Source organism: Mustela putorius, unplaced genomic scaffold (genome assembly GCF_011764305.1).
Source record: "Mustela putorius furo isolate JIRA1106 unplaced genomic scaffold, ASM1176430v1.1 tig00003853_pilon_pilon_pilon, whole genome shotgun sequence".
NCBI classification, from domain to species: Eukaryota; Metazoa; Chordata; class Mammalia; order Carnivora; family Mustelidae; genus Mustela; species Mustela putorius.
The window spans coordinates 64,951,263-64,962,257 of record NW_025422005.1 but is presented as its reverse complement, the minus strand read 5'-3'; the positions used below and the strand labels follow the sequence as shown (position 1 = coordinate 64,962,257).

Below are 10,995 nucleotides of genomic sequence, written 5' to 3'. Positions count from 1 at the left end.
ATACCAATTTACATTTAGAAAATCACCTACTTGGTAAAATTAAAAGAAATCTTACTGCCATATATAGCTTCTTCCCATACAATTTTATATCCATTTTAGCACTTACCTAATCCTCTTGGAGAGCTCTATGAAATCTCTATCTTGACAGATGCTGAGTTCTTGAAGTCATGTCTGTTGTTCCTACCCAGTGCTGGTCCTGATTGTCAGGGATCTCAAAGCAAAGGTCTAGGATTCACTTCCATTGGAATCATCTGGAGGATGGGTCAAAATGCCCATTTCTGGACCCCACCTCCCAATAGTTGGAATTAGCATATTTTTAAGGATTTCTAACAGCTCTAAGAGAGCCTTTAAAATGCATTAAGGAGAAATGAATCCAAAAGGCATAACCACCTAGGATCTACAGGCTGGTATTTCTTCTACTTATGCTATTGTTTGGAAACTACTGCCATAAAATTGGTTGAATAAAGAAGAAAATGTCACCCCGGGTAAAACTCTGTTTTATAAACAGAAACAACTTATGACTATTTTACCTTAGAGTATTCTGGCAGTACGTAGCTCATATATTTTTACTGAATCAAAACACTTAATTTTGGGATTTTAAAACTAAGAGACCTTAGGTTTTATACCTCATATGAAATACATTGAGAAAAAATAATACCAAAATATATTAAAAACATAAAGGCCCAGGCACCTGGGTGGCCCAGTCAGGTAAGCATCTGCCTTCAGCTCAGGTCATAATACCAGGGTCCTGGGATTGAGCCTCATGTCTGAGTCCCTGCTCAGCAAGGAATCTACTACTCCCTCTACTCCTGCCCCTCCACCATTTGGTGCGAGTGCGCACCCTCTCCAATAAAAAATCTTCAAAAATAAAAAAAAAAAGACCTAGACATTTACTTGTGTTATCTGTAAATCATTTATTTAAATAAAACTAAAAAGTCAAACATTTAAAACCCCTAATATTTTTTCATAAAAACATTCATCATTTTTTTCATGAAAAGGTTATTTTAAGGAGTTATATTTTAAATATTATAAATTATGCCTCTATAATAATTCACTGTTTGATCAATACATAAACATCTGTATAACCTATAAGTAGATATACAGTAATGCTTTAAATAAAATATGTTATAATTTTGCAAATTAATAAATTTCCAAAATTCAATCTCAAAAACATTTTAAAGTATATGCTATGATTTTTACAAAAGACAGAAGTATTTTTTTCTCCCAAAACATAGAATATTTTATCTGCATAGAGTCAATACCATTGCATGATACAAATAGTTCAAAATATAAAATATTTAAAACTATTAGAAAATTTGTTTCTTTTTGTTATGGCTTTAAAAAATATCTGTGGCTATACTTAAGTTTTATAGAAGCTTAACATCTCAAATTGAGATAAGGATGTCATATGCGATTTTCACCCTCCCAGCAGATAATAACCATGAATCTTTTCTTAGAACTAGGTTTTCAGGTAAAAGGTGGGGACAGGCTGTGCCATTTGTACACTTCAAAATCTTAGAAACATTTTATAACCATGACATGCATAAGGACTTGTAATTACTCTGATGTCCCTTTCAATCTGTATCAAGAAGATAATAAATGTACATTTTACACAAAGCATTAGTTCTTGCATTAGTTCAGCTTTAGATGCTGAACAGCATCTCCTTTTTATTCACTCATAGCTTAGGTAGAACACCGAACGGTCCTTCTAACCCATTACTTCCACCAAAATAATAACAATGCTATCAGTATTCATATATTGCTAGTTGTATCAGAGGGTGAAAGGGTCATTATATGATCGATCTATTACATCTTTGGCAGAGAACTGTGCCCTATTTAGAAGAACCATTATTTTGAAAACTCTATTTGCAGATGACATTCATTTTGCAGCTCTGCTAGAGAGGCAACGATAACTAAAAGATGCCAGGAAGGCTTTCTCTAGACTTGATGAAGGTCTAGCAATAATGTGGACCTAAAGAAAGTGTGCTTTACTTGGAAAAAAATCTCTATTCGTTAAAGATATGGGGGAATACAGCAAAATAGTCATTTGGAAAAATTAAGTTATCTTTAATTACCTGTTAACATTACAATATTGGATACAGAGGCCCTAAGTAGAGGTTAACTGATTAGTGCTTTTATAATTGAATTCTTAAGAAGTTTCACATCATGTAATTATATATTTTTGAAACATCACAGAAACCCAAAATATACCTATTTGGAATCACCAGAATGTGTATACTTGATCAGGAGCAAGTTATGTTCAAGGCCCCATTGAGCCCAACGATCGGTCCCCACCTACATACTCTGCCGCAGACAACACACAGTGTGCTCTTAGTGGCCCCTGAAAAATGCAATTTTGCATGGAGGGAAATCAAAAATAAAATAGTCTTGCTCTACTGGGGGAAAAAAAAACAAAATAACAAATAAAAATAACAACAAAATAAAACAACAGAGGCCTTCTGGAAATGTTTTACTGGTATCAAGGAAATAGCATGTTTAATGAAAAAAGAAAATAGTCTTGTCTTCTTGTAGCAGAAGGGTAGAAGAGTAACCCACACTGTAGACGGTGACAACTAAAATGAGACCTTGTTCTTTTTGTGCACCGAGAGTTACCGAACGGCAGGAAGTTCACAAACAGATATATTTTCAGGGAAGGGAACAAAATAATACAAAGAAACTGACCTTGTTATCAGCTTAGCAAGAGAGGTGAGAGAGAAAGACATTTCAAGGAAAAACCTATTAGGATTAAAGAACCTGTGCCCAGCTGAAGCCCTGAATGATGATAACTACCATTTAACCCTAACAGGCAAGCAGAGTTACCACTGTACATGGACATTGGTACCTTACATGTTGAGATTCTAGAAAAATCATGGTGAGCACAGTTCACTTTGTGAATATGAGATACCATAAATCACACAGAATCCGTGTCAATCTTCCTGCATGCCCAAAAATGAAGGAGGAAAAAGACATTCATCAACAATAAACAATGACTCTTCATTTCAAATTTAACATCTAGTTAGGAAATTTTTTTTTGTTAAACTAAAGTGCTTCTATGGGTCTCAACTTTCTCATCTTCAGAAATATCCACTCTGGGTGTCCTCCTAAGAGAGGTGGTATTAAGAATCGGTAGATATCTTAAAAGTAGAAATTAAAATTAAAAATAATTTTTAAAAAAATAATTAATAGATATTTGGAGTGCTCTCAAAGAAATCCATGAAATGAATAACAACAAATTACAGCCCGAGTTAGGTCCCATTTTCAAATGATGGGCAAGCGCATTAAGACAATCCATGTTCTAACTCCTTTAGTTACACATTAATGACTAAAACAGGGCTTCTGTACAGGACTCAGATTAATGAGACAAAGAGTATCCGCTTCAAAGCATTAAACTTCTGTGAAAGAGGAGTGGATGTTAGCAAAAGTAAAGTTGCACAGGAAAACAACAGTTACCGAAGCATTAACTCACCATGAAAAGGGAACTACTTCTGATCTCCTGGACTACAGCCCTCATGGGTCATTATTTCTGATTACCATGGCAGCACACAACATTTTCCATCTAACACTTTAGGAGAATGCTTGGTCACACCATGCTCTGCCTTATTAAATGATCTATGCTGAAACCATTCATTTCCATTCTCTGACAGCCATAAAATGTCACGTAAGAGTGATAAGACAGTCATTTGCCCTCAATTTTCTCAATAATGTAAGGTTTTAGAGAAAGCACGTTAGAACTCTAAAATAATAGACTAATATATTTTCTCAATTCCTCCGTCCTCCTTTGTTTCCACTGGGGGAAATCGATTTCTGATAGCATCTCCGCTAAAGTTTAGGGGGCTTAAAACGTTGCTCTTTCACCCAAAAAAAAAAAAAAAATGTTCTCAAACACAGTTATTTTCTGAGTAAATATCTTTCAAAAGAAAAGTTCTACAAAGACTATAAAAACCTTCCCTGGAGTGCTTATGAAGCATAACATAAAAGTGGGTATGAGTGGAAAAAGAATGCTTTAAGAACTGCTTTTAAAAAAATCAAATTTAAGTGCTTTCCACCCTATCTGCCTTTTCCCCCTTCTTCCATGCAAGCAAACACATACACAGTATAATAGATTTTAACAAGTTTTTAAAAAGGAGCAATTACAAAGAACCAAAAAAATAAATAAGTAAATCAGTCCTTGCTTTAAGAAGAAAGAAGGCCACAGATATCAAGAGATTGTAGGAATCTTTCTCCCCTTACTCAGTGGATTTAAAAAAACAAACAAAAAAACAAACAAAAAAATGCTTTCTAGACCCAGAGAGGGCATAATTCACACTTCACTTCCTGAACACACCTAGATCAGGCTGGTATAACAAAAATGAAGATGCTCGGAGGCAAATCATACTCTAATCCCAATTTCCCTGCATTAAGATTTTTAAAAGAGCTACAGAGCTATTGCAATCAGCTATTTGCATGTGGGTAGAAAAGAAAACACAGACGTTTATGGGGAGCAAAATCCTCTCTAGAAATACTTCCTAAAACTTACTTTAAAAAGACTCTTGAATGAATATTAAAATTGATCATATTTTAGGTGATTTATTTTAAGCATACCACATCTGGAACCACATTAAAAGGTACCCAGAAACCAAAAGTGTATTTCAAAGAATGTATTCCATATACATCAGACCAAACCAGAGTCTGTAACAGTGCCTAAAAATCAGATCCTGTAGATATTTTTTAAAAGAATGTTCATTTCTCCAGAGACGGATCATCCATGTCATTGTCATTCTCGTTTCGCATCACCAATGACTCCCCAAACATCAAAGACAAATTCATCTGGGAACGCAAAGTCTCCAAGAGTTTCGTCAAGTGCCACAGCAAATTCATCTGGATTACCTTTGTCCTTTCCAGCTTCAAACATTGTGGTAGCTATCAAAAACAATTTTTAAAAATTAATGATACATGAGATGATATCAGAGAACCGACAAAAATGGCACCAGAAAAATTACTTTCTCAGTGTAACATGCATAGATCTATTTCTAGCACAAGTTATAACAGTAACATACTAACAGTAACATACTAATATACTAACATCTGTCGGGGGAGCATTTAAACAGTTTGTCCACTGCACCCAGATTGGTCACCCCTGGCCTCTCCTCCACCTTGAAGCCCGCCAGTCAAGAACTACTGGTATTCCTCCAGAAAGGAACCCTGTGGATCACCCTGCCAGGAAAGTCAGGGTACGTCACCCCTCTTCCACCTGCCCACAGTCACTAGCTCTCTCTGCCCCCTCTACCAGTACCCCACTGCCAACTATAATGGAACCCAGGACTCCCTGTCCCTCCAAAGAACAAAGACGAAGGGCAACAGTTCGCAATGGGAAAATCAAGCTAGGGTGAAGAAGAAGGTATTGGTCTACTAATGGAATCAAGGTAACTTTTCCTGAGCCCCTTTCTAGTTTGAGATAGAAAGTGAATGTGGCACCTGTGTTCTGTTTTTCTAGTAAATGCCTAGGCCCGGTTCTTACATCTGGGGAACCAGCATCTTCAAGAGTGCACATTCTCACGGGACCTGCCCCAACTGGCTGGGAGCCCATGAGGCTGAGCTGTTTTTTCTCAGCCCCTTATAAGCAACTGGAAAGAGACAGTGTGGATGTGATTTAGAACTTGGATGAAGAAACTCTAGGTTAAAAAAAAAAAAGAACCACCACCAAATCTCAGCATCTCCATTCCTCCCAGGTTAAGGCTAAACAATTCAACACTTGTAGGATTTCTCTCAATGAACCAAGAGGTCTGGTCTTTAAGCTAAAATCCACTAGGGCTCTTAAGAGCATTTAAAACATGGGGGCTTAAGTGGGTATGAGAAGAATAAATGAAACAAGATGGGATTGGGAGGGAGACAAACCATAAGTGACTCTTAATCTCACAAAACAAACTGAGGGTTGCTGGGGGGGAGGGGGTTTGGGAGAAGGGGGTGGGATTATGGACATTGGGGAGGGTATGTGATTTGGTGAGTGCTGTGAAGTGTGTAAACCTGGTGATTCACAGACCTGTACCCCTGGGGATAAAAATATATGTTTATAAAAAATAAAAAATTAAAAAAAAAAAAACTGTGCCTTGGGGCGCCTGGGTGGCTCAGTGGGTTAAGCCTCTGCCTTCGGCTCAGGTCATGATCTCAGGGTCCTGGGATCGAGCCCTGCATCGGGCTCTCTGCTCAGCGGGAAACCCGCTTCCTCCCTCTCTCTCTGCCTGCCTCTCTGCCTACTTGTGATCTCTGTCAAATAAATTAAATAAATCTTTAAAAAAATAATAAAAAATAAAAATAAAAACTGTGCCTTGTCTCAAACAGCTCTGTACTAACACAGGCCAAAGGGAAAGGAGGAGATGTGGCTCAAAGAAATGGCTAACAAATGGACAGAAGGAAGGAAGGAAGGTAGGATCATGAAGAACAGGATATTTACATAGTTTCAAAGTATCTCTCCACCAAATACTTATTACGGAGAATAACTTTATAATGGAGACAATTAGCAAACACCACTTTAAGCCATCAACATGAACAATATCAGAAATAGAACAAACCAAATCCTATGCCTCCTGGTAAAATGTAAATGAAAAGAATAGAAGATCACATTAGATATTTTTGCAAGAGGTATGACATAAACATAATTCCAAAAAAAAAAAAAAATCAGGCAAGCCAGAATTGAGGAACATTCTATCAAATAACAACTTGTACCCTCCAAGAGCATCAAGATTATTAAAATTGAGAGTGGGAAACTGTTCCAAATTGATATAAATAAAACTAACCTATATTTTGAACATGCACTTCTGCTATAAGGGATGTTAATGCATTTAGTGAAACATAACACGTGATTAATAGGGGACAGTAATATATCAATGCTAATTTCATGATTCTTGCTAATACTGTGCTTAGCTAGGAGAATATATTTGTTCATGAGAAATATGTACTAAAGTATTTGGGGGTAATAAATATTGTTCATTTATTCCCATGTTCAAGGAGAAAAAAAAGTCTTTGTGCTATACTTATAACTTTTTTCAATGTCTAAGATTGCCTTAAAAATACTTTTATTTATTTTTAAAGACTTTATTTATTTATTTGACAGAGAGAGAGATCACAAGTAGGCAGAGAGGCAGGCAGAGAGAGAGGGGGAAGCAGGCTCCCCGCCGAACAGAGCCTGATGCAGGGCTCGACCTCACCACGCTGAGATCATGACCTGAGCAGAAGGCAGAGGCTTAACCCACTGAGCCCACCCAGGTGCCCTGCCTTAAAAATACTTTTAAAAAGCAGTTATGAGTGAGGAGGAATTGATTCTTTCTCATCATTCTCTCTCTCTCTCTCTCTCTCTCTTACTCTGTCTCTGGCCCCAGCCCTGACCCAAAAGCTTTTGCATTTATTTTCAGTCTAGAAACAAATACTTCAAAGAGAAAGAAGACTTCAGTTCAGCTCCAGCCAAAACGTTTGGCCAGGTTTACTGCAACTTTTAGATATGTTTTCTATGGCATGCCGTTGCTAGCCAGGATATAGTGAAGCAAACATTCAGATACATACAGACTCAATTCATAAACTTAGCTTCTGAAAAACAATTTGACAAGTACAGTTAAAATCCTCAAAAATGTTCACATCCTAGGGGCACCTGGGTGGCTCAATTGGTTCAGCATCTGACTCTTGATTTTGGCTCAGGTCATGATCTCAGGGTCATGGCATCAAGTCCCTGAGACAGGCTCCATGCTCAGAGGGGGGTCTGCTTGAGATGCTTTCTCTCTCTCTCCCTCTGTCCCTCTGTCTCTCTCTCCCTCTGTACTTGTTCTCTAAAATAATAAATAAATAGGGGCACCTAGGTGGCTCAGTCAGCTAAGCATCTGCCTTCAGCTTAGGTCATGATCTCAGGGTCCTGAGATCAAGCCCCGCATCAGGCTCCCTGCTCAGTGGGAAGTCTGTTGTCTGTTTCTCCCTCTCCCTCTGCCCCTGCTTGTGTGCTCTCAAATAAATATCTTAAAATTTAAAAAAAAAAAAATAGGAAGAAGAAGAAGAAGAAGAAGAAGAAGAAACTCCCGACTGATCCTGAATAGCCTACTCAGTCTTTCATGCCCATCGAAACAAGTTCAGTGTCTTATGCACTGAACGTGCTGGAAGATGCACAGGAGGCTGCTTTGTAATTATCCTTAAATAATTTTTGCTCTGACACAGTTAACGTATATTGGAGACAGCAAAACCCAGAGGTCTGGTCCTGTAGCCAGGCTGTGAAAGAGTAACCAAAACTTAAAGGTAAGTATTGCAAAAGCAGGGCTCAAGTTCAGAATTTTGCTAAGTCTACCATTTTAAATATTTCCCATAGTCTCCACAGATAGCGCTTATTGAGACAGTTACCTAAAGATTATACTAACATGTGGGTGATATACAGTCTAGCAGAGGAAGAAATAAGATGCACACAGAAGGTAAGAAAATCTACAGACCATTCAGAAGCAAAAACTGACAGTGCAGATGAACGATGCTCTTCAATGCTGGGAGGACACAAGGACCACAATCATATGTTCACTGATGGGCAATGAGTCAGCCAATCTCTCACTCACACACATACACATACCTACTCGACTATAAGAAATAACTTGGTACATGGCTGTTTGGTACCTCGGGAAGCTCAGCAGCATTGTCTAGTGCACTGAGGCCAGGAATGATATATTCTGGACCTTGCCTACTCTGAATTGAAATCTCTGGCTTGGGTTCCTTAGTTCCTCAGTTACAAAATGAGAAAAATGATGGTCTAAGGGGCCCATACCACAACCTCCAACCACAATCCAAACTCTGTAATCTCACTATGCGCTCATGCTGGCACAGCAGAAAAGTAAAACTTCCACACTAAACACAGTCCCAGAGTTGGTCAGACCTCCAGGGATACAGTCCTACCTCTATTACCACTACCATACTAAGTAATAATTATTAGTGATCAATGCTAAAAATAATAATAGCTGCACCTATTATTTATGATGTAACAGGAACTTTATACATATTATTTAATTTAGTGTGTTGGAAACCCTCTAAGGTTTTTATTACACCTCTTTTAAAAATATGTGGAAATTAAGGTTTGAATTTAATAATGTGCCCAAAAGCTAAAGTTTCAAACTTATGAAGTTAGGATTCATACTCCCAGTGAATTCACTATTTTTGTGCCTCTACACAGTCCATTAATAAACATTTACCAAATATTTACTCTAGGAGTACTGTAGTAGGAGCTGAGATTAAAAGCAGTACAGTATCTGCCCTCAAGGAACTAAAATATCAGTAGTTCCTTGGGACACTGTGTTACATATGTATTTCTAACACCTTAATGAAGTGTTAGAACAAGTAACTAACAAAATTATCAATTAGGTCGGGTAAAAGTAACCAAAATATCAATTAGGTAGCTTCATTAAGGTGTTAGAAATATATATGTAACAAAGTGTCCCATAAATCTTTTAAAATACAGTAATTTGCTATATGAATTTTCAAAGAAATTAAGAATGGAGCATGCATTAAAACATGCACAAATTTTTCCTAATGAATAAAGTACAGGGGCGCCTGGGTGGCTCAGTGGATTAAAGCCTCTGCCTTTGGCTCAGGTCATGATCTCAGGGTCCTGGGATGGAGCCCTGCATCGGGCTCTCTGCTCAGCAGTGAGCCTGCTTCCCGTACCCCCTGCCTGCCTCTCTGACTACTTGTGATCTCTGTCAAATAAATAAATAAAATCTTTTTTAAAAAAATAAAGTATAGACACATATTTTGAAAATTCTTAAAAGAGAAGTAAACAGGTATAATTTTATCTTTTTTTGTATTAAAACTGTATCTTTAAAAAAACTGTATCTTTAAGAGAAAAGCAAAATGAAGCTTTTAGCAAAAAGAAGCACTTTTTATTAAGTCATATCACATTAATATGATAGCTACTAAAATACTTTTCACCTATAATGGATCTGCAACACACTGCAATAATATTTAACACCTAAATGCAATGGGGTGGGGGGTCCCCTGAAAGGATAGAATTGTTGTATCACATACAGCAACTAAGTGCTGACCTCTACTGGCCATTTTGAAAATACCTTTGTATCATTTCCACAACTGAACTTCCACATCATTTATTAACAACAAATTTATTGTTGTGATATAGGGCAATCCATATTTCCCACTAAGTTTTTAAATACCTAAACTGAACTTTTAAACATAAGATACTACTGCAGATGAAAAATCTTGGCATAAAAAAATTCCAGAATTGAATCTCAGCTTTTAATTTGTTAGCTGACTTTGGACAAGTAACCAAACGTCTCTGAATCTGTTTTCAAATCTATAAAATGACACATAGCAGGACTGAATAAAGATCAGTCCTAAACACTGTTAACCATTAAATCTATAGTTGTACCTCCTACGGGAGGTCTTTATGAAAAGTCTGTGGGAAATAAATGTGAAATAAGTGTTAAATAAGTGTTCCATTTCAAGGAACTCAGATAGGAATCAAACATTAAAAACATGACCAATGTTGAATATGGTTTTTTGTTAGTGAAAAACCTATTTCCAAAATCATTGGCTTTACCTAAGATGGATGACTTTCTACAGTATTCACTGTTTTGAATTCACAGAAGAAAGGAAATCATCCTAAGAAGAAATATAATTATCTCTATTAAAATATCATTGTATTTCTTAAAGGAGCTAAAAAAGATTTTATAAGAAAAAATAACTTAGAATCTATCGTTCAAATTTCTTTTCCACAATTTATGACCTCTTAATTAATTAGAAATCCTAAAATTCTGACATGGCTAGGATGAGCTCCAAACTCCTAAGCTGGTATCATCAGGACATAGTATAGTTCAATATATAATTAACACAATTGTCTTAAATATTCATAAGAAAACTTATAGGATACAACTTTTTCATTAAGTTACCTCAATCTCCTAAAATATGCTACAGGACTCAGAATCTTCCAGAATCCATTTTTCTCCCACCATGGATAACATTCCAAGGCAACACATGTTGGCATTGGAT

The 10,995-nt window shown here is 36.8% G+C and overlaps 1 protein-coding gene across 1 annotated transcript in view; it reads right to left on the bottom strand.

The window, feature by feature from the left end:
• Positions 1-4,550: 4,550 nt before the first annotated feature.
• Positions 4,551-10,995, bottom strand: part of GIPC2 (GIPC PDZ domain containing family member 2) — an 84,583-nt gene continuing 78,138 nt past the window's right edge. The window contains exon 6 of the mRNA XM_004758138.3: positions 4,551-4,899. Coding sequence (XP_004758195.2) covers positions 4,754-4,899 — 146 coding nt within the window. The 3' untranslated portion in view covers positions 4,551-4,753. The remainder of the gene's footprint in view (positions 4,900-10,995) is intronic.